This window comes from Culicoides brevitarsis, chromosome 1 (assembly GCF_036172545.1).
Source record: "Culicoides brevitarsis isolate CSIRO-B50_1 chromosome 1, AGI_CSIRO_Cbre_v1, whole genome shotgun sequence".
Taxonomy (NCBI): Eukaryota; Metazoa; Arthropoda; class Insecta; order Diptera; family Ceratopogonidae; genus Culicoides; species Culicoides brevitarsis.
Window position 1 is genome coordinate 27,731,957 of NC_087085.1, and position 21,658 is coordinate 27,753,614.

At 32.2% G+C, this 21,658-nt stretch overlaps 5 protein-coding genes across 7 annotated transcripts; 2 read left to right on the top strand and 3 right to left on the bottom strand.

The window, feature by feature from the left end:
- Positions 1-340: 340 nt before the first annotated feature.
- Positions 341-9,110, bottom strand: LOC134827838 (tumor necrosis factor alpha-induced protein 8-like protein). Of its 2 annotated transcripts, XM_063840683.1 has the most exons (5): positions 8,646-9,110; positions 5,331-5,417; positions 1,960-2,109; positions 1,379-1,533; positions 341-912 (listed from the first exon to the last, which is right to left on the bottom strand). In XM_063840683.1, exons 3-5 carry the CDS (start codon positions 1,970-1,972, stop codon positions 499-501), a joined length of 582 nt encoding a protein of 193 aa, XP_063696753.1. In that variant the 5' UTR covers positions 1,973-2,109; positions 5,331-5,417; positions 8,646-9,110; the 3' UTR covers positions 341-498. The 2 variants fall into 2 exon arrangements, with proteins under 2 accessions (XP_063696753.1, XP_063696752.1); XM_063840682.1 differs by lacking the exon at positions 1,960-2,109.
- A 5,051-nt stretch (positions 9,111-14,161) lies between these two features.
- On the top strand, positions 14,162-15,746 carry LOC134827833 (elongation factor Tu, mitochondrial-like). The gene is made up of 2 exons (XM_063840676.1): positions 14,162-14,456; positions 14,520-15,746. The coding sequence occupies exons 1-2, from the start codon at positions 14,279-14,281 to the stop codon at positions 15,695-15,697; spliced, it is 1,356 nt and encodes a 451-aa protein (XP_063696746.1). The 5' UTR covers positions 14,162-14,278; the 3' UTR covers positions 15,698-15,746.
- A 771-nt stretch (positions 15,747-16,517) lies between these two features.
- LOC134827834 (3'(2'),5'-bisphosphate nucleotidase 1-like) lies at positions 16,518-17,993 on the bottom strand. The gene has a single exon (XM_063840677.1). It carries the CDS (start codon positions 17,798-17,800, stop codon positions 16,871-16,873), a length of 930 nt encoding a protein of 309 aa, XP_063696747.1. The 5' UTR covers positions 17,801-17,993; the 3' UTR covers positions 16,518-16,870.
- A 72-nt stretch (positions 17,994-18,065) lies between these two features.
- Positions 18,066-20,349, bottom strand: LOC134827829 (flap endonuclease GEN-like). The gene is made up of 3 exons (XM_063840671.1): positions 20,272-20,349; positions 20,136-20,215; positions 18,066-20,081 (listed from the first exon to the last, which is right to left on the bottom strand). The coding sequence occupies exons 1-3, from the start codon at positions 20,347-20,349 to the stop codon at positions 18,071-18,073; spliced, it is 2,169 nt and encodes a 722-aa protein (XP_063696741.1). The 3' UTR covers positions 18,066-18,070.
- A 60-nt stretch (positions 20,350-20,409) lies between these two features.
- On the top strand, positions 20,410-21,517 carry LOC134827836 (NADH dehydrogenase [ubiquinone] iron-sulfur protein 3, mitochondrial-like). 2 transcript variants are annotated; one of them, XM_063840680.1, is made up of 3 exons: positions 20,410-20,546; positions 20,607-20,687; positions 20,748-21,505. In XM_063840680.1, exons 1-3 carry the CDS (start codon positions 20,486-20,488, stop codon positions 21,407-21,409), a joined length of 804 nt encoding a protein of 267 aa, XP_063696750.1. In that variant the 5' UTR covers positions 20,410-20,485; the 3' UTR covers positions 21,410-21,505. The 2 variants fall into 2 exon arrangements, with proteins under 2 accessions (XP_063696750.1, XP_063696751.1); XM_063840681.1 differs by having other exon boundaries at positions 20,417-20,546; positions 20,610-20,687; positions 20,748-21,517.
- Positions 21,518-21,658: the final 141 nt, after the last annotated feature.

Genomic DNA, 21,658 nt, shown 5'->3' on the forward strand with positions numbered 1-21,658 from the left:
CATTAGCATACGAATGACAAAAAAGCACTTACCTGAACTATTACATCGTTTTGTGGATTATTATTGGCATCAAGTGCACCCAATTCAAGAATCATAAAAGTAACAATGTACCGAAGGGAACAATGAGCCAAAGGTACTTTAACGCTCCTTTGTTTCAACTTGCAAGCATTGTTAACTTTTCATTAAAATTTATGGAAATTCCGACAATTTACTCAAGTGATGGCATTTTATGAACGAGTTCGTGTCAGGATTTCGCATGAAGATTCAACCTGCTCCTCCGTCCATAAAAATGAATGAACTTTTTATTATTTTAGCACTAAGTTTATTTTTTTTTTGCTCTAACAACTAAACAGGATAGTACAAGAAACGTATCAAATCATCGCGCGAGTTTTTTTTTTAATTTTTTGTGTTTTTGATATGATGTTCTAGTTTTCTATAAGTACATTTTGTGACAATTGACTTTTCTTTTGTACATTTAACATTCAACGGCAAAACAGCTTAAATATTAAGCCCCTCATTTGCTTTGTTCATGTCAGCGACAATTTTGTCCATTAGCTCTCGATACGAGGGATTTTGCGTGAAAAGTTTGTCCAAAAATTCGGGGTTTTGGAAAAATTCGAATACTTCGTCGATGCGCATGAGAGATTTATCCGTCAAATTTCGGCGAACGAGATCTTTCAGCATTTGATGAATTTCCTTGATTTTTGGCAAAATGAATGCCTGGTCGTAACTGTAATCCACCTCGTGGAAGGACGTGATGATCATCTGAAGGCGCAGAAATTTGTCGTAGAATTTATTCGCTAGTTGTTTTTCCTCTGCGTCAAATTGGTCATTTTTGTTGAGGACCGCAATTTTTATCACAATTTTTATTATATTTTTTACGATGCGTTCCGCGTCTTTTTTGTTGTTGGTCTGAAAATTGAAAAAAAAAAATATTAATGATTTTTTTAATTGATTAGGTTGCTGCAATTTTTCAAAAAAAAAAGTCTTGAATATAGATTATTTAATTTTTAATTTAATTTATAAAAAAGTTTTTAATTTAAAAATTTTTAAAAAAAAAAAATAACAAAAAATTTTTAATTATAGAAATCTTTGTCATTTCAAAAATTTTTGTTTAAAAAAAAAATTTTTTTTTAAAAATCTAAAAAAATAATTAATTGTAAAATCATAAAAAAATTAAAGAAGCTATAAAAATTAAATAATTTTATTTTTTTAAAATAAAAATTAAAAAATCTTTTGAAAATTAAATTTCTTTGAAAAATTTTATATTTTTTAACATTTTTTTTATAAAAAATTTTAATTTTTTAATTATAAAAATTTAATTTCAAAAAATTATTTCAATACTTTAAGTCTTAATCAATAAATAAAAAATAATTACCTGTAATTTAATTAATTTATAAATGTTGTCCAGCAAACAAGATGTCGTGTCATCAATGAAGACTTTTGCCATGTTCTTGCTGGCCATCCGCGAAAGGATTTTCTTTTGCGCCCGCAAGCCGATGTCCTTCGCTTTGAAGCCATTTTCCGTCATAACTGCAAAAATAAATGGAGAATTTTAGTTAAAAGCACGTCTAATGCACTGCCAAGTCGCAAACTGTCATTAGTGAGACGCAATATCGTCTGGATAGGAAAAGAAGAGATATTCAGAGGAAGTGACTAACTACTAAGAAAATTATGTTATGCGAGACAAGAAGAAATTTACATCACTTTATCGCTGGCGCGCAGTATGATGTCCCTCTTATGATGATGAAAAATACGAACATTAAGAAATAATAAGACTGAAAATGATGGAAAAACGCTGTGTGACAACAATGCAACAATAAGAGGCCGCATAATAATCGAGAAAAATGTAGTTGTTGAGTACTTCTCGAACGAACGAACGAAAAAAAAATCATGAACAAGCAAAAAATAATAAGAATAATAAAATAAAATAAGGTTGAAAAGCAAAATTTCTCTTACCTTTGTCATGCATTGTGAATGATTGTGTGTGTTGTAGAACAAGTGTAATATTTAGGTATCAAATAATAAATAAATTTTGGAAAAACCAAAAATTATCAGTGCGGCAGGTAGTTAAAGGTACTTTAATAACTCTTGCAGGGCAAAATATTTCTGTAAATGCAAAAAAAAATAAAAATAAATAAATGAAAGAAAAAAATTTTAAAAGATAAAAGTAAATAAATTAAATTATAAAAAAAATATTTATATCAATTAAAGTATAAAGCTTGAGAGCATGCGAGTAAACATTTCCAGTTGAGTTATTTTGAATAAAAATTTAAAGATGTCGATTAAAGTCTGTCTGGTAGTCTTAGGAAAATGTTTTTTGAAGTCAAATATTTATACTATTTTATTAATAAAATTTTGAGTTTAGATCAAATTTAATAAAAAGTATTTTACTCTTGAAAACTTGCATGAAGTTATTTTTTAACGAAAATCATTCAAATAAAATTTTTTGAGAAAAATTTTTTACAATACAATACAATATTTTTATTAAACCAGAACTTAAAATTTATACAATAAATGACATTAATTAAAGGGACTTGATTACTGACTAATCATAACATCTTATAAATATATAGGATATAACAAATAGCAGATTTTTTCTTATTTGGCGACATTAATTTCATTATTGGACACACTAACAACTACTTAAACACTAATATCACAGCTCACGGTTCTTCTCTCATTTGGCGGTTTTTTAATTTTATTTTAACTGATTTTGTTAAAATAGTTCTGATAATTAAGCGAAATTTATTTCATTATTTCACAAAAATTTTTCCAAAATAACAAAATAATTCAAAATCAAAAAAAAAACTTTTAATTTTTTTTATTTTTGAATTTTTTAAGAAAATTAGAACAAAATTTTTTTTTAAAGAAAATTAGATTTTTTTTTAATTTTTGAATTATTTTGCCATTTTTGAAAACATTTCGCAAAAGAATAAAATAAATTAATCAATAAATAAATTAATTAATAAATTTTGGATTTCTTAAAATTTTTAAAAGGTAAATTATTAAACCAAAATCAAATTTAAATTTACAAAAATTAAAAAATTTTTCGATTTTATTCGGTTTCTTCGAATTTCGATTTTTCTATTAGCCTAAAGATTTATGTTAACTTTTAGAAAACTTTAAGACAACTCTTTATTCTATTTCCAGTGAAATTCATCATAAACACATTTGCCATAGAATCAACTTGAATTCATTTAATATTTATCATGGTCTGTGATTGTTAGTCATAATTTTCATACCAAAACACCTAGATAGAAAGTTTTTTATAAGAATCCCTAAAAACGGTCTGTCTTCAAAAAAAAAAGTAAAAACTTTTATGTTTATTAGTCTGGGTTAGTCTACTTTTGCGATATAAAATGCTAATTTTAAAGCAAAAGAAAGCGCTTTCGGCTTTAACTTTTTATTTATTGAAAAATATTCCGTCGTTTTTTCCCTCCACTAACCTTCAAACGATGCGAAATCAAAACTCGGCATTTTACCGCAACACAAAATATCGAATTTTCGAGTGGTTGGAAATTATGGCGTGGAAAAAAATCGTGTGTTTGTGAGAATTTCCTCAAATTTTTCCAAGCAACACACAAGAACACTCGACGACGACAAACATTAGAATCGTATTAAATTTAAGTCAATCCGAAAACTTTGCTGCTGGCTATGTGTTTTTTTTTCGTTTACATTTTCTTTTTTTGTATCACAAGTGGATGAAAAAATAAACGGTAAATATCGTGTAATCCAATCTTTTTACGAGCCATTTATCGAAAATCAAACCTAGAAGATTCGGTTATTTTGTTCATCAATCAAAGGACTTCACATTTAATTATCGCGTTATTACTCAGTCAGTCAGTCAATGATCCAATCACTTTGGTTCAATGTCAAAAGTTCGGAATCGTCGGAAAAATTTATGATATTCGTGTGAAGAAGACGCCCCAAAGTAATGTCGGCGTCAATCATTAAAGTTAAGTTGTTATCGATCGCAGTGCAGTAATAATTCAAGTGTAACTTTCTTTTGTGAATGGTCACGTCGTCATCAATTTATTATTCAAAGCATGGAATATCTAAATAGGGAATCGCGTTTTTTTATTTAGTGCGTGTTTTCATTACACCTTGAGCCGAAAATGAGGAAAGTAAATATTCGAAACCGACATGACACGCAATTTAATGAAAGTTTAATTGTTGACAAATCCTTTTGTGGTTCGGTATGTAAAGGACGTTATTGATAATTTTGAAATAACGTCTTTTTGAGGGTCCTTCGGTGAAGTCAAAACGGCAAAATTTTTAGTCAAAAATCAAAACTATTGAATGAAAGTCACTTAAGTTAACTTAATTTACTCTAAAAAAAGCCTAATTATTATTTTTTGAACTTAAGGACTTTGAGTCAAGTTATGAGTCATTGAAGAACCTTCTATTAAAATTTAAAAGATGACAATTTTTCAATAATAGTGAGCAAAAATTTTAGTAGTAGGTATCTTTCGTAAATTATTAAATATTGACTTTAAATTGCTAACAAAAATTTGAATTTCATAAAATTTTTATGGTACTTCTATTACTCATAACTTGACTTAAAATCCTTAAGTTCTTATAAAAAAATTTAAGCATTTGGTAATAATTTTATTACCATTGAAAACTAATATTTTTTTAAGTTCATAGATAAAATTTAGTCGAAAAGTCATAAACTTATTGACTTTTGACTCTCAAACTTCAAAAGTCTTTTAAGGACTAAACGTTTTTAAATGAACTTAAAGATTTTTTACTTAAAAAAAGAAATGAGTTTTAAAACTTAAAGAGTTTTTCTTTTTCAATCTTAATGAATCACGGGGGCATTCAACAAATTTCATTAATTTTTCATTTTTCAGAGAAAGTTCTATTTCTAACATTTTTAATTAATCGGAGGAAAATCTCTAGAAAAAAATCCTTTTTCTGCAAACTTAAGCTAACTTAATCTGAAAATTCAATCAAAAGGATTGTCACTCAGTGATTTTGGGATTATGAGGAGGAGTGGTTGTTGATTGTCGCAGTGACGTCATGATCATAGAGGCTGTTGACTTCCGGGTTGTCAACAAAGGCATTTAGTAAAAAGACTTAAGAATTTTAGATTCTTTCACTTCAGCTTAAGTTTCATTAAGTCTTAAGTCTTTCAAGTAGAAGTTTTTTCAGCCCTGGAAAATGTGCCTTAGCTTGTCAATCCAAACGGACTCTTTTTAAAACTCATTCAGCTCTCTTAAAAGTTCTTAAATCGTTTCTATGAATTCCAAATAAGCTCTAAGCTCGACTGGAGTCAGAAAAATTTTTCATGATTTTAAGTCTCTAACCGACAAAGTTATACTTACACAAACATCCAGCACATTCGATGGATATCTTTTGATAGACAAGCCACGTTTGAACATCCAAGATACTTGCTGTGGTCATGCTGCTTTCTGTAATTAAAAAGAGAAAGAAAAACTCGATTATCAAAACACCATCAAGCAAATCGAATTATGAGCATCACACCATAACGTTCCTCGAATCGATCCAAAGACTAAATAGACATTAATTATGTACATTTTTGTTGTTTAATAGTCACGTTGGGTGTTACAAACACGTGCATTGTCGTCGTCCGCGTCGTCGTTTTATATTTATCATGAATTATTGGAAAGCCTTTATTGGTAGAAAGCATTTCATTAATGAAACTTTTTTTTTCCTCTTTTTCTATTTCTTTAAAGTATTTTATCAATGACTTTACGTTCGCATCGTAAATACTTGAGTGGCTATATAAAGAACTATTTTTAACTTTCCTTTGCCCATTATTTTAAACTATAATCGATCGGTCCTTGACTATGACTCGTATTCGTTGAAGGAGAAAACTTTTCACCACACACAAACAAACACAAAAAGGCATAATTTGTTCAAAATTCGATTAGAAAACGATTTACATGGAGACGCCTTCTTCTTTGATGTTTATTTAGTTTCATGTCGAAATGTCAATAAAAAAATTGATTGAATTTTGGATTGTTTCAAAATTAAATGAACGAACGAACGAGTGAGTGAACGATGTTTCATCATTAATTGCGCTGTTTATTTATTTATCGTCATCTATCTTATCGTGATATTTATTTTATCAAGAGTGACTGATAAATTCTTGATAACTTCGTAAAATGCTTCATTCTTCTATTCGTTTATTAGGTTATTAGTCATCATACACAAATAAAAGTGTCACAAAAAATTTCTGAAAATTACTTGTCAACAGACAATAATAACCACGACAACGAAAATTGAGTTATTTAGAGTTGAATGGAGGCATCGTTGTGTCAAGGGCAACTAAGTGTGGTAACAATCGGTTACCTCGGTTTGAGTGTTTTTTAACATTGAAATGGACGTTGCTAATGGGTTGTCTAGCAATTTAGAAAAGGAAATTTACAATCAATTTAACTTTTTGAGTACATTTAAATTAATCTAGATATAAAATATTACTCATGGTCCTAAAAATGGAGAATAAATCCGTTTGAAAAGGTCTTATATTGGCTTTTTCACAGAAGCTTTACATTTTTCGCGCCAATAGAAACATCAAAGAAACATTTGAGGGAGTTACAAAAAAAAATTGGGATCAGAATAAAATATGGCATTAGATTTTTTAAATATATTTTTGTGTTAGTTAGGCCTGAAGTAATCAAAAAACCTAAATTTAAAATTTTGGAATAAGTTTTAGAGACTTTAGACATTTTTAAGTGCATATCGACAAAAAAAAATATCATACCAAATTAAAGTAAAATTGCTTAAAAATACTAAAGCTCATTCCAGAATTTTGAAACGAAATCCAACCATATTAAGGCGTCTTCAGAAAGGTTGTGAAGGTCTAGCATTGTCCCGTTAAAGCGTGTTAATAAGCATTCAAAAATTAAATGTTCCATTTATTTAAAAGATATTGACATCTTCAATGGTTACTTCTGACACGATTCAATTTCACCCATGATTTACGATTTAAGTTGAATCCTGCAAATTTTTTATTTGGATCACTTATTAAGTTTTTTTTTATGACATCGCAATTTTCCCATTTGTTAATCCATTCTATTGTTGGGTCGTAGTTTTGTTTTTCAAATGTCTATGGTGGTTTCCTTTTTATTCTTATATCCCTATTTCATTCGCTAATATATGTATTCACAACAAAAATTATAACATTGACTTGAACAAACCTCTCAAACGTATCTTCAGAGAAACTTCAAAGTCAAATGGTTTTTCTCCATTTCTGCATCAAATAATTTCATTTTACTGCTTCGCATTTTACGTAATTGAAGTTTGACCAGCAATGTCTGGGCAAATTAAAAGCCTTAAGCTTTTTGGTTGGATCATGAATGAGATGATTATTTATTGGGACTTGATTATTCCAAATTTTATCCAAGCGCTGTTGATTTTATATTCAGTTTCTATAAATCTTTCTTTTAAAGATTTCTATAAATCTTCTATAAACCAGACTGTCCTTTGAATTTCTTCCGCATCACCGGAAACATCTTCCTTCAAAAAAGTATTTTTTTTTTAAGTTCAATATTCTGAAAATTTACTTTGATAATAATTTTTTAATAAATCGATTAACTGAATAGAAAAAATCTTGATTCATTCGCATAAATCAAGAGACTGTAAAAGGTTTAAATTCAAAAGATATTCCAACAATGGTTTATCCTTGTACTAAATTTTCGCTTATTCAAAGCATCTTAATCCGTTTAAATATCGTATTTTCTCTTTTGATAACGTCGAGATATATAACAGAATAAAAGCAGCTCAATTTTTAATTAAGCTAATCTCTTTTAATGAATGAACACGAAAAAATCCATACAAATTTTCTTTTATCATCCTCGAAACGATCCTTTTTTGATACAGCCAGCAGTCAAACACCCGCATTATGTTCTACTAAGAATTGCATGTCACGCCACAATTAAACAAACTTATTGTTTAGATTATATTTGCTTGGCTCAGTGGGCTTTTTTTTAAAAACTTTTTGCAGAATAGGTTAGTCCTACTGGCCAAATCGTGGCGTGGCTGTTATGTAAATTTTGACACATGTCTCAAGAGCCAAGGTTGGGCACAACAATGATGGATCAACGACATCATCATCATCAAAAAAAAAAAAATAAATAAAACGAACGTTGAAAGCAGCAAAAAGGACACGACAGGATGTGTAAATTACGGTTTTTATGTCGTCTTTATTGAATAGAAAAATGTTGAGAATCCTCGTGAAATCGTCGTTAAGGGACGGAAATGAACTTTTTGTTCCATTCAAGCAGAAATTGAAAAGAAATTGTCCCAAAAAAAAAAAAATCACTTGTTAACTCATGTGCTTTTAATGACTTCATTCACTTTAAATTTGCGTTAAATCTAATTTGTCACTGCAATCGTGTACAAACTTCACATAAATGGTAAATATTTATTATTTGTTTCTATAGTTGCCCACATGTTCGTTTTGTATTGTAACAAAATACTCGCCTTGACTTTTTTCATGTATTTTTAACGCAAATTCAGTCGCGTGCATTTCAAAACTTATTTTTTTGCTTCAATTTTTTTTTGTTACATAAAAAAAAATAATTTATAAAACATTGTCATGAACTTCATTTTTTTTTTGACGACGACGACCAAGAACTTGTTTGCGAAAAATTTAAATAAATATACCAACTTACATGAAACTCAATAAAGAACACAGTGAACACGTCTGATGAGCAAGAAAAAAAGTTGCTGAGAAATGGTAGTAGATGATGATGATGATGCGAGAGAGAGTAAATTATATTGTCAAACTTCTTGAATATTATTAAAATATCTTCCTTCGTTCAATTTTTTTTTTTTAATATTCACTTTACACTCCTCTCTGCTGTTTCGACATCTGTCTCGTAGTTGAGCAGGCAGCACTTCATAGACAGATGTTTATGTCGCTCACGCTCGCTTATATTCTTCTTCTTATATAATGCAAAGTCGTTGGTTGATCAACAACAATAACGACGGTTTATAAATTTTTAATAAATATTTTTCCAACTCTCACTTTTTATCTCAATGAGCTCTTCTTCAGTAGTAATAATTTACTTTTTTTTCGTCACTCGAAAATATTTTTTGTATGAAACACTTCAATTGTTTATTTAATTAAAGCTGAATCATCATACGAATTTTAGCGACTGACTAATTTTTTTTTTTTTGTGAATTTTATTTATAATAATGAGTTGTTATCGCAGTACTTCATAAATATTTTATCGCTTATTTAATTTTTTCGCTCTAATCAATCATTTCCTTTTCTGTCGTTATTTACGTATATGCCGAAGTATATAAAAAATGTTAATTGTATTTAATAGTATAACGGTCTTTATTAATATTCAGTTATTTATTACATTCCAGTGGTTGATTCTCGATTCGTAAATTTCTTCTCCAAAAAACGCAAATATAATGAGAAATTTTATGAATTTATGTTAATGATGTTCTGAATTCGCGAAATATTCAATAAAAAATGCTGAGAGAATACATCCGATAACGATGAATGCCGATAGTAAACTGAAAACGTAGTTTTTATATTTTACGTTATATCTTCACATGTTCGTCGTTGAGCTGCTGCTGTTGTTGTTGATGATGTAGGGTAGCGTCGTCGTAGATGCCGAACATGCATATATGTATGTGGTACATGTCTTGCGCGCCGATTTTATTTTATATTGGGGTAGTTCCCATTTACCTGAACTGAACAGAGGTCGGTACACAATACAAAATATGTGTGTACATGTTTTTAGGGAGGAAATTGAACGACCGTTCGGCAGTCAGCTGTTTCGTGCAAGAAACTTTTTAGAGCGTTTCAAAAATAAAAGTGAGGAGTTGTAGTTGTCTGTCTGTGTAATTGACGATAATTTTTTAAGTTTTCATTTTTTTTAAGAACAAATTAGTTTTTAGATTTTTTGTTTGAATACCTAATTTCAATAAAGTTAAAGAGATTTAAAATTTTTCGGGGCGGGTGATGAAAAAAGACGTCCATGGCAAGCCGAAGAGCCGAGAAGAGCCAATATGACAAATATAAATTTGGAAATACGCAGGAGAAATTTCGGTTGGATCGGGCATACCCTTCGCAAGGATCCCGAGGAAGTATGCAACAGGGCCCTTGTATATAACCCGCAAGGAAGCCGCAGACGAGGTCGCCCTAAGAACACCTGGCGACGCTCCACACTCTCAGAAGCCAACATCATCAGAGAGGGTGAGGGGCAGATAACTAACCTCTGGGATCTGAAAAATCTTGCGAATCGACGAACCAGATGGCGACAATTCGTGGACCGCCTTTGCTCAACATGAGGACAGTCTCAAATCATCTGCTAAGAGACAAGGCGTAAAGTAAAAGTAAGTAAGTATGACGAGCCGAAGCGGTTGCTTTATTATGTTCTGGATGTTTGGATTTGACGAGCGACTGTTAGTAGGAATCCACAAGTACTCTTTTGTGACTTGAATTTAAGAAAATTTCAATTTTCTTTAGCAAAATTCTAGTTGTCTGGTAAAAACTCTGATTATGATGATCATAAAGAAAATTAATCAAAGAAATCTGGGTTTAACAGTTTTTTCTCAAAATATCAAATTTCATTTCATTCTTCCTTCAACCATCAAGTAGAAACAACGTAAATGAAAAATTGTCCTAATTGCCTTTGCAGGTACACGAATTGCCTTTTTCCAAATAAAAGCCTTGTTCTCATCAGACGTAAGCACACGGCTTTCTGTAGGTTTTCTTTCTTCCTAACCTGTTCCATATTCTTCTTTAACCGTGCTGACACTCTTTAAGAAGAAAAAAGAGAAACCTCTAAATTCTTCAGGATCCATAATGCCATTCGTACTACCTAAAAGCAACATTTTTTGTGTTCCAAATAAGGACAATTGCATAAAATGTACTCTGCTGTTTCTTCTGCTGAGTGACAGATTCTGCAATCTGTTGAATCCTTATAACCCATTCTACTCATCAATTTATTCAATCTTGCATGTCCGGTTAAGAAAGCAACTATGACTCTAATTTGAGTAATATTCATGTTAATCAGCTCTCTTTTTCTTGTCAAAGATCTGTTTAGTAAAAAACTATTGACATATTCTGACAGTCTACTTTCTTCAAATTTCTAGTATCAACTCCTAAGAATCTCTTCATCGTTGGAATTCTCAAATGCAAAAGATCAGAGTTAATCACATTTGATCAATATACTTTTAAACAAATTTTTGATCTATTTGACAACATCAATTGATTTTTTTGTGACTTTTTAATTTTGACCTTTATCTGAGTTTAAAACATAAACTTCAGGGTTTTCTTTCAGAAATTTTCGTGTAACGTCATATAGGTGTCTAATATACAGTGAAAATTCTATCATAGGGCACCAAAAATTCAAATAAGTGTACCAATAAGAGAATATGTATTCTCTAATAGGGCATATCAATATTCAGAAATCTATACATTTTTCAAAGAAAATTTGTAAAAAATTATTAATTTATAAATATTTTTGTTCATTAAACTAAATTTTTACTGTTTTGATCCAAAATTATATAAAATTATTGGAAATTTATTGAGAAAATTCAAAATAATGAATTTCTTTGATTTTTTTTTAAATTTTTAACTTTTTGAAGTTTTTCTTCCCTAATTATCATATTTTAGACGATTTAAAACTTTTTTCCATTGAAATAGTTAAAATAAAACCAAAATTTGAGATTTCGATTGAAATTCTATAGAAAATCGATGTGCCCTATTAGAGAATATGCCCTAACTCAGAATTGCCCTATGATAGAATTTTCACTGTATTTATTTTCTTTAGAAAATTTTTTTTGCTCCTTATCTTCAATAAACTGAACGTAGTCTTTAGTGACCAATGTCCTGATATTCTCTTTAATATTGGACTTTGATGATGAAAAATGGCATCTGTTTCGGCGATGAGATCAAGAATAGGGACTTCGTGTTTTCTAATCGGTAGAGCAACTCAATGTTCATAAGATCTGACTTCTTATCCAGGTCATAGCTGCAGGTTTTTATATTCCATTTTTCAGGTTGGCGCGGAGTATGTTATTCAAATGAGAATCGTTCACTTTTCAGGCCTTTTGACTTAAAAAGTTGAAGAAACGTCTGATTCTTGAAAATTAAATGTTAAAAAATAAAATTTTTGTGAATAAATTTAATTTTAGAAACAAAATAACAAAAAAGTATGTGAAATGCGCTCAAGTCATGACTTACAAATTTTTTTCATTTTACACTTAAAGACGATTATGAGCGAGTGAAAGAAATAGGCAAGTTAACTACCACAATAAAATAAAAAAACTAAAGAAAAACAATTAACAATTTAAAAATTTTATGATATAAAAAAGTTATATTCAGTTGTTGGTAATTCAATTGTTACTCAATGCCGCTGTGTGAGTTGCATTCTCATCGTTTCGATGTAATTTCTCGTAGAATTCGGTGTATTCGTGTTTTTGTGGTTCACTTAAATTGGCAACGGACGGTTTACTAACATCGTCGGCCGTAAATGCATTATCAAGGTTCACGTTGATGAGTGTGTCATGGCCCTGACCATTTTCTGATGTCGTTGTCTGCGGTTTGTGAACTTCGTTAGATGTAATTATTTGGATGAAAAAAATCATCAGAAAAATAAGGGAAAGTAACTGAAAAATTAAATTTTAATTAAATGAAAGTTGAAAGAAAAATTTCCAGAAATACCAACTTTGATCATGATGACTTCGACACCGTTATTGATTGAAAGTCGATGCACTACTAATGTCTTTTTCGGAACATTATTCCGAATTTTATTTACTTTTTCTGTTAGTTTAAATAATCATCAACGTGATAATTAATGCTGTCATGTGTTTGAGGTAGAGTAAGGTCAGTCCATAACGCAATGATGAAGTTGTCAATTTGTTTGCTTTTTTAATCGTATTTCGAAGAAATTTGCTGCAAAAAAAATCAAGTTGCCAGGAAACGTCAAATCTTCTTTAGTGCGTGTGGCGGAAAGGGGAACAATAAACCTAGCAACAAATGTCCTTGTACCCATTTAGTGCGGTTGCATGTTAACGTCCAAGGTTAAATTTTCTCCAGAGATTTTCGTTTTTTTTTTTTTCATATGAATTGTTAAAGAAAACGACTGTCTGAAGCACAAGTGACACGAACATCAAACGAATGCCTGGAGGAATTTGTTGTCTCTTTGAATGGGGTTTATTGCTTGAGTTTTCAAGGTTAAGAGACAACTTGAAAAATTGACGTTTTTGAAGCAGGCGTCTCCATTGAACTATTTTTTATTATTTTTTAAAGTTGCTCCCAATTTATTTCAAATTTTTGTGCCAAAATTTTCTTACTTAAAAATTTGAAAAAGTTTAGCAACAAGTAGTTTTAATATTTTAATAAATATTTTTTTATTTAATATTTTAAAATTTTTAATTTTTCCAATTTTTTGAAAAATCTTAAATTAACAAAAAAAATAAAATTAATTTAATTTATTTTTTTTTGTAATGATTTAAATTAATCTTAAAGTAATATTTAAAAAAAATCTTTAAAATGAATAAAAAATATAAAAAAGTTATAAAAAAAAAAAATAAAAAAAAAAATTTGAAATACTTTTTCATACAAAATGAAAAAATTTTAACAGTTTTTTGTCATTAATGAATATTTTAGTTGATTTTTTGCTATCTACATTGAGATTTGATAATTTAAAATTTATCTCAGAGTTTTTCAAGTTAAAAATTTAAACAAAAAAATTTCGTAAAAATAACTGCCAAAAAATTTTGAAAAATAATTTTTTTAAAAAAAAGTTGTTAAGAAGAAAATTCATGTTAAAATACGATTTTTAATACAAAAATTCTTGAAAATTAAAAATTTTTAAAACGTATTTTTAAAAGAAAATTGTTGAAAAAATATAATTTTAATACAAAAAAACGGCGAAAATATTGATAAATGACAGATTTTGAACTAGAAATTTCGATAAAATTTTAAATTTATTTAATTCGAAATACATATTATTCAAATTCAAAAGAAAAATTTTACGGAAAATATATTTTTTTTTAAATATTTATTTATGCTAAAATATAAAAAAAATATAAAAATTCTAGCAGGTACCTGTTAGTATTAAAGAAGATTACAGAAAAAGTTGTCCGACCACCCCTTGTTTTAAAAAAATGACAGAAGGTAACTCACGGAATAATAACAACAAAAATCATATGGCGATTTTTTGACGACTTTTATTTTTTTCTTTCACTTTTGCTCTGAAAGTAAGCGGTGATTTTTCTCAAAATTAATTCAAAAATCTTCAAAACTAAACAATTAAGAAAGTTTTTGTGAAAAATCATGACAATTCTTCGTAATCTGCTGCGATTGTCAGTTAATTACACATCGACTGCCCCCAAAAAATACATTTCACTTCAAAGTCGTGCAATTTCCCTTTCATGTACAAATTTCGCTAAAAAAGCAGAAAATCCAGAACAAGGACATTTGAATGTTGGAACGATTGGACATGTTGATCATGGTAAAAACTTTTTTTTTTTTAATTTCTTAAATAAATATTTAATTTTCTTTACTTTTCTTGTAGGAAAAACAACTCTCACTGCCGCAATTACGAAAGTTCTGTCCACAGTAACTGACACCAAATTCGTTGCTTACGACCAAATCGATAGAGCGCCTGAAGAAAAAGCTCGCGGAATCACCATCAACGCTGCCCACATCGGATATACCACGAAAAAACGTCATTATGCTCACACCGATTGTCCGGGACATGCGGATTACGTCAAAAATATGATTTCCGGTGCATCTCAAATGGATGTGGCAATTCTCGTGGTTGCCGCTACCGATGGTCAAATGCCACAAACGCGCGAACATCTCCTGCTCGCCAAACAAATGGGCGTCGATAAAATTGTCGTGTTCATCAACAAAGCGGATCAAGTTGACAACGAAGTTGTGGAGTTGGTCGAGCTCGAAATCAGAGAATTGCTCGAAGATTTCGGTTTCGACGGTGCTCATTGTCCAATTGTCGTTGGAAGTGCATTGCAAGCTCTCAAAGGAGATGATTCCCCGTTGGGAGTTCCTTCAATACTGAAATTACTCGACGTTCTCGATAACGAATTCGAAACGCCGAAACGAGATTTGACTTCGCCCTTCTTGGTTCCCATCGACAATGCGTTTCTCGTGCCGGGACGTGGCACCGTAGTGGTTGGCACCATCAAACGTGGCATCGTTCACAAAAATTGCGACGCCGAGTTACTCGGTTTTGACGAACAAATCAAAACAACGGTCTCAGACTTGCAAGTTTTCAATAAAAGTGTCCAGCAAGCGCAAGCGGGCGATAATATCGGAGCTTTATTGCGAGCTGTGAAGCTAAGTTCCGTTTCGAAAGGAATGTTATTAGTCGCAACGGGCAGTGAACGCATCTCCAACCACTTTCAAGCTTCCATGTACTTGTTGACGAAAGGCGAGGGAGGTCGTTCGAAGCCATTGACATCGAAATACATCCAACAAATGTTCAGTCGAACGTGGAATATTCCGTGTCGCGTGGATCTGTTCGACGAAAATGGGCAGGAAGCGAATATGATGATGCCAGGCGATCATGGACCCGTGAGATTGACGACTTTCCGTAAAATGGTGATGAATAACGGACAAACATTCACGATACGGGAACAAGGCATGACTGTGGCAACGGGAATGATCACAAAAGTACTCGATCCACTCACGTTACCGCAAAATAAGTTGTCAAAAGTCATAATAACGTGTTAATAGTTAATTTTACAAAAGATTTTAGAGCAATTTTTGTATATTTTTTTTTATTCCCATATAACTTAAAGGACCAAACCTTTATTTTTTTTTTGAACTTAAGGATTTTAAGTCGAATGAGATCTCAATTTTTCGTTAGTAATGAGTTAATTAATTATGAACAAAAAATTGAGATTTGATTTTATTTTCATCAGAGTCGAAAAAAATTTTAAGTCAAACTTTTAAGTAAAATTAATGCTTTTGTTTGAAAATAAGTCAAATTCAAAAGTTTAAGTACGCTTAAGTTAAAATTTTAGTAATCTAAATCAAAACTTAATTTTAAAACAAATTTTTTAGTGAAAATTGTTTGACAACACGGATTTTTTTTATGCTTAACTGCAAATTTTCTTTTTATGTAAAATTTTAATTATTTTTCTTCCATATTTAATTTAAAAAATTAGAGCTATAAAAACTTTTGACTCTAACTGACTTAAACTAAAGACAAAAAATTAAAATATGACTTAACTTAATTCACTTTTTTTTTGATAATTTTTAAAAATATTTTTTTTTCTAAATTTGGTTAAAAATCTAAAAAAAGTTGACTTAAGCTTAAGTCTATTAAGTCAAAAAATTTTTTGTCTTTAGTTTAAGTCAGCTTCAGTTAGAGTCAAAAGTTTTTATATCTCTAATTTTTTAAATAAAATACGTTTTTAGAAAAATAATTCAAAAATTGTACATAAAAAGAAAATTTGAAGGAAATTTTGCAGTTAACCATAACAAAAAATCTTTAAAAAGAGGTCTTAAACTTTTAGTTGTTTTCTTTAATTTAATTTTTTAACAAAGTTTCCTTTACTGACATTTTCTTTTTTGCTACGAAGGTTAATTATTTTACTACAAACGTTAGAAAATTAACGATTTTGTATGATTTTAAAAAATTTAGAATTAAGTTTTGACTTAATTGACTTAAAATTTCAACTTAAGATTAAGTAAATTACCTTAAAATTTTTTTACTCTTGTCATAAAAGTCAAAATTCACCTTCGTTTGACTAATTTTCAAGCAAAAGCATTAAGTCGACTTTTAACTCAAAAGTTTTTTCGACTCTGATATTATTTTAATGACTTAATTCGACTTAAAATCCTTACGTTAATGAAAAAAATTAAGAATTTGACCAGTAAAATTTGAACTACAATCCCATTTTATTGCGGCGAAAGTGCTTCCTTGACGTGTTTTGGAATGTTTTCAACAATTTTCTCATGCGAGATTTCCTTTGTCGTTGCCAGGACGCCACTTTTGTTCACCGGATGCACATCAGCGGCATACGAATAATGCTCGCCCTTCATATTGGTCAAAATCCCGCCAGCAGCTTCCAAAATGGCTTCCGGTGCCGCCGTATCCCATCTTTTGCAACCAGCTGACGCAAAGACATACGCATTCGCTTTTCCCTCAAGCAACTGCAAAACCTTGTAACCAGCTCCGCCAACACGGATAATCTCATCGGCATTCACGGCATCCAACGCTGCTTGCACAATCGCGTTCGAATGGGATCGCGTAGTTGTCACAACTAATTTATTGTCTGGCACTTGTTTTGTCGCAATTCCACCGATGCCGACACCTTTCATGCCCCAAATTGTTCGTCCGACGGAATTATCGCTATGTTTGAAGTACGGCTGATGAATGACGCCGGCAACAGCTCTCGTATTCACGGCAATTCCAATCAACACGGTGACATGCTCCAAAAATCCCTGCGTATATTCCGTGGTTCCGTCCAACGGATCGACCCAAACGACGATTTGATCTTCTTTCGTGTCTTTAAACTCGGCGGGACATTCGTGCGACGCAAGAAATTCTTCATCCACATCCGTGATGAGCCATTCTTTGGGCACATTCAAGTCCGATTGCCCTTCTTCGCCGATAATTTTGACTTTGGGAAAGAGTTTTGTCAGTGAGGCGAGGATTAGACGTTGCGAGGAACGATCTGCTTCGGTTTGCGGGTCATCAACACCCTTTTCGACAATCCCAAGTTCTCCTTTTTCCATGACATTGCGGATTATTTTGCCAGCGTGACCAGCAATTTTGATGGAGCTTGCCAATAGTTGCAAGACAAGTGGTTTCTGGACAAGACTCATGTTTATTTTATTTCTTATCTCGAATGTAGGTCACGAAATTTCTCTTTTTTCTTGTGAATTTTTCGATAATTTCCTTAATTTACGTGAAATTTGTACAAATCATCAATTTCTTAAAGGCTAAAATTTTTTTAATTCAATTGGATGGCAAGTGCTGACACAAAAAATGAAAATAATCTCTTCAAATATTTGACTTCTTTCCCCTTTAATGTTTTTTTTTCGGGAAAATGTCATGCAAGCCACTCATTTGGCATTTGAAAAGTATCTCTCCGTTCAAATCGTTGTCAGAATCTGAACACTTTCTTCAAACAAGTCTTCTGTTCCGGGATTTTCGGTGATTCCTTGGAAAAAATAACTCGCGTTGAGCTCATCTCGGGTCGCTGGAGCTTCTTCAGGCTCGTAAATGTAATTTTGCTGCGATGCTTTTAGCAGGAAGTCATCAATGCTGTTGTTGCAGACACTCAAATCGATTCTGAATGATTTTTTCTTGCTTTTTAACAGCACAGAGTCATCCTTTGAGAGAAATTGGGTCACCCGAGGTTCATCATAGAATAATTTGAGGCCATCAAGTTGACTTTTATCTGGTTTTTGTTCGAGAATGCCGTTGATGACGTCAATATAAGAGCCACTCATGTCCTCGTCATCGCTAAAATCGGAAGGAACGTTGATAGCAAAGGAGATTTCGCGTTTTCTGTTGATGATTTGTAAAGGAGTTCGTGTTTTTGGAGAGATTTTTTGTGTTGGCGTCGATTGAGCAAGTGCTCCGAGCTGTAAAAACTTTGAAATTGGTTGAATTCCCTTCTCGAGTTGTTTTTTCGGGGCTTTTTTCGTTGGTTTTTTACTTTTTTCGACATCATTTATGGCTTCTATCAGTCCTGACATGTCGTTCAACGATGAATTTTGAGCTTTTTTCGCTTTTTTACGGATTCTAGGAGTGTTTTCGCCATCAACTTGTTTCTTTCTTCGAGTTGTGGTCTTCTTTGGCTTTTGTGTTAGCTCGAGATATCGTTCTACGATTGCGGGATATGCTTTTTCCACGAGTATTTTTGGTTCAACGGTACTCCATAACAGGTCCAAACCTTCTTTAGGGTGCTCAATTTCGAAAGCTTTGATTTCCTCAACTGAAAAAATCGCATCAAAGCATTTATCGGTGTCCTCCCATAAAATCTCGTAGCTCTCAACTCCTTTCAAAACACGTTTTTTCACGATTTTTGATGGGTACACGCTTCCTCTGGTAAATTTTGTGTGCGGATCTTTGCTTAAAGCAGTCAACTGCCATCTCGTAAGTATCGGAAGAATTTTTTGGAAGCAATAAATTTCCGGCCATTGAAGTAATTTCGACAGAGTTTTCACGAATTTTACAATATTTGGTTGTTTCCAGTCCATATCTAGCTCTCTGCTGTCCGGTAATTGCGGTTCTTGCAAAAATTCTTCGATTATATCTTCTTGCGGGAAGTCCTCTTGAACCAAAGCTTTCTTCCGGATTTGTAATTCTGCTTTTATGATTAATCTTTGTTCCTTCCACACACTTCCGTCACATCCGAGGGACGTTCGACACGAGCTACATCCGGATTTGGAGTGTTTCTGCGCCGTTCCGTAATGCCCGCAGTTGTTGCAGTAACTTTTATCATCGACTTTTAGCTCCGTTGCTGTGAGATTTTCATTTTTATCGCGCCATTCGCGCATTTTTTGCAAAATTTCGTCATCTTTGTACATTGCGAACAACTTCAAAACGGAATCTTTTCCAATTCCATCGACTCCGGGACAATAATCGCATCCGCAAAGCAACGCAAGGACAACTGCTTTGTTCTGTTTGATGTCCAAAGCCTGCCAAATTCGGGTCATATCGTAAATATCAACCGATCCACCTTGAGCAGCGGTCTTTCCTTGCTTCGAAACACTAAAATTACGATAAACGCAAGTCGCTCCGTACCCAAAACAGTCGGAATCTTGCGAAATTATCCCGTCAAGGTAGCCAAGTTTGTTCAGCCACGCACAAAGAGCTTCAGCTTCGCCAATCGCTTGGATCGTGGAGATTCCCAGTGTCGCCAGTAAGTCACTACATTGCTTAAGAACGTATTTAAAACGAGTTCTGCCCTTTAATTCTTTCTTTTTGGACTTGACGCTATCCGAATCGCCTTCAGGACGAGGTCGAGCGCCGATAAACTGAATTTCGTTGCGTTTTTGGATCGTTAGATGTTTCAATTTCGGTGCTTCGCCATCGAGAATGAACACCGGCTGGATATCCATCAACAATAAATACGCAGTACGGAAGAATAAATTGCTAAAAAAACAAAATTTTAATAGAAAATCTACGAAAATTGAGGAAATTTCTTACCGCAAGTACATTTTCGGTTGAACAAAGTAATCAACAACACACTGGCTCTCACAAATCCATCCCGACAAGTCGATTCCAACCTAAAAAATGAAAAATTTTTAATGACAACTCGTAAAAAAGACAAAAAGGAAGTCACCTTTTGACCCTCCAGCACATGAAGAGGCTTCCTTTCACAATAAGGCGTCAAAATATTCCACAAATCTTTAATTCCCATAACTGCTTTTGCGGTTTTTTGACAATTTTTCAATTTTGACAATCAGTTGTCAGCGACTTTGACACATTTGACTTTGTTACATAAACACGAAATTTTGGGATCTTTTTCGGTAAAATTTAATTAAAATCCCGCATAAATGGCATCTTTGCTCCGAAGCATCTCTCTTGGCTTGAGAACAGGTGCCAACAAGGGTTGTGGTAAGTGTCAATTATGAAATTATTTGCGAAATTCGTCGTAAAATCGATTTTTCTTTGTAGCAGTTGTTCGTGCAAATCCACAATTCTTGGCCAGATACCTTGCAAGCGATAGTGCTCCAGCGAAAAAGGAGGAAACGAAACGTAAATTTTGATTTTTTGTCATTTTCGGGACTTTTTTCATTAAATTTTGTCATTTTTTAGCAACAATTCGCAAGGCAAACCCCGTAGAAAAGGCCCAATTGACAGATTTTGGCAAATACGTCGCCGACTGCCTCCCGAAATTCGTGCAAAAAGTCCAATTAACTGCCGGCAATGAATTGGAAATTCTCGTCGCGCCCGAAGGCGTCGTTCCCGTCATGCAATTCCTGAAGGATCACCACAACGCGCAATTCAGCAATCTCACGGACATTGCTGGCATGGATGTTCCCTGTCGTCCCTACCGTTTCGAGATCATTTACAACATCCTGTCGTTGCGTTACAACTCGCGCATTCGTGTCAAGACCTACACCGACGAATTGACGCCCGTTGATTCCGTAAACGAGGTTTACAAAGCTGCCAACTGGTATGAACGTGAAATTTGGGACATGTATGGCGTTTTCTTTGCCAATCATCCGGATTTGCGACGCATCTTGACGGATTACGGTTTCGAGGGGCATCCACAACGTCGGGACTTTCCGTTGTCGGGTTATGTTGAGTTGCGATATGACGACGAGAAGAAACGTGTGGTCGTTGAACCACTGGAATTAGCGCAGGAATTCCGTAAATTTGACTTGTCGGCACCGTGGGAGCAATTCCCGCAATTTAGAAATGCGAATCCCGCAGTGGAGGCGATCGAGACGAAGAATGATGATGGAAAGAAGTAAAAATTTTGTCTCTGTGCTTAGGAATCTATGAAGATTTGTTGTATAAAAAACCCATTAATCGATAATTGAATCAAATGGTTTTTCATTTTTTGACCTTTGCGAACGGCTCCGGAAATTTCTCACAAATTTCATAAATTACGCTTCAATTTTTTCACTTTTTAATTTTTTCATTTTTTTTTTTTTTTTTTAAAATTTTTTTAAAAAAAAAAATATTTTTTTTTTTAAATAGTTTTTTTCAAGGCCGCTCCA

What these genes read in the sequence shown, in the direction of transcription:
- LOC134827836 (XM_063840680.1), top strand. Translation starts at nt 20,486, where the DNA reads ATGGCATCTTTGCTCCGAAGCATCTCTCTTGGCTTGAGAACAGGTGCC. An exon ending in AGGTGCCAACAAGGGTTGTG is followed by an intron (nt 20,547 to 20,606) that starts GTAAGTGTCAAT and finishes TTTTCTTTGTAG; the next exon opens with CAGTTGTTCGTGCAAATCCA. An exon ending in GAAAAAGGAGGAAACGAAAC is followed by an intron (nt 20,688 to 20,747) that starts GTAAATTTTGAT and finishes GTCATTTTTTAG; the next exon opens with CAACAATTCGCAAGGCAAAC.
- LOC134827829 (XM_063840671.1), bottom strand. Translation starts at nt 20,349, where the DNA reads ATGGGAATTAAAGATTTGTGGAATATTTTGACGCCTTATTGTGAAAGG. An exon ending in ATGTGCTGGAGGGTCAAAAG is followed by an intron (nt 20,216 to 20,271) that starts GTGACTTCCTTT and finishes TTCATTTTTTAG; the next exon opens with GTTGGAATCGACTTGTCGGG. An exon ending in CAACCGAAAATGTACTTGCG is followed by an intron (nt 20,082 to 20,135) that starts GTAAGAAATTTC and finishes TTGTTTTTTTAG; the next exon opens with CAATTTATTCTTCCGTACTG.
- LOC134827834 (XM_063840677.1), bottom strand. Translation starts at nt 17,800, where the DNA reads ATGAGTCTTGTCCAGAAACCACTTGTCTTGCAACTATTGGCAAGCTCC.
- LOC134827838 (XM_063840682.1), bottom strand. Translation starts at nt 5,409, where the DNA reads ATGACCACAGCAAGTATCTTGGATGTTCAAACGTGGCTTGTCTATCAA. An exon ending in CGAATGTGCTGGATGTTTGT is followed by an intron (nt 1,534 to 5,330) that starts GTAAGTATAACT and finishes TTATTTTTGCAG; the next exon opens with TTATGACGGAAAATGGCTTC. An exon ending in ATAAATTAATTAAATTACAG is followed by an intron (nt 913 to 1,378) that starts GTAATTATTTTT and finishes TTCAATTTTCAG; the next exon opens with ACCAACAACAAAAAAGACGC.
- LOC134827833 (XM_063840676.1), top strand. Translation starts at nt 14,279, where the DNA reads ATGACAATTCTTCGTAATCTGCTGCGATTGTCAGTTAATTACACATCG. An exon ending in GATTGGACATGTTGATCATG is followed by an intron (nt 14,457 to 14,519) that starts GTAAAAACTTTT and finishes CTTTTCTTGTAG; the next exon opens with GAAAAACAACTCTCACTGCC.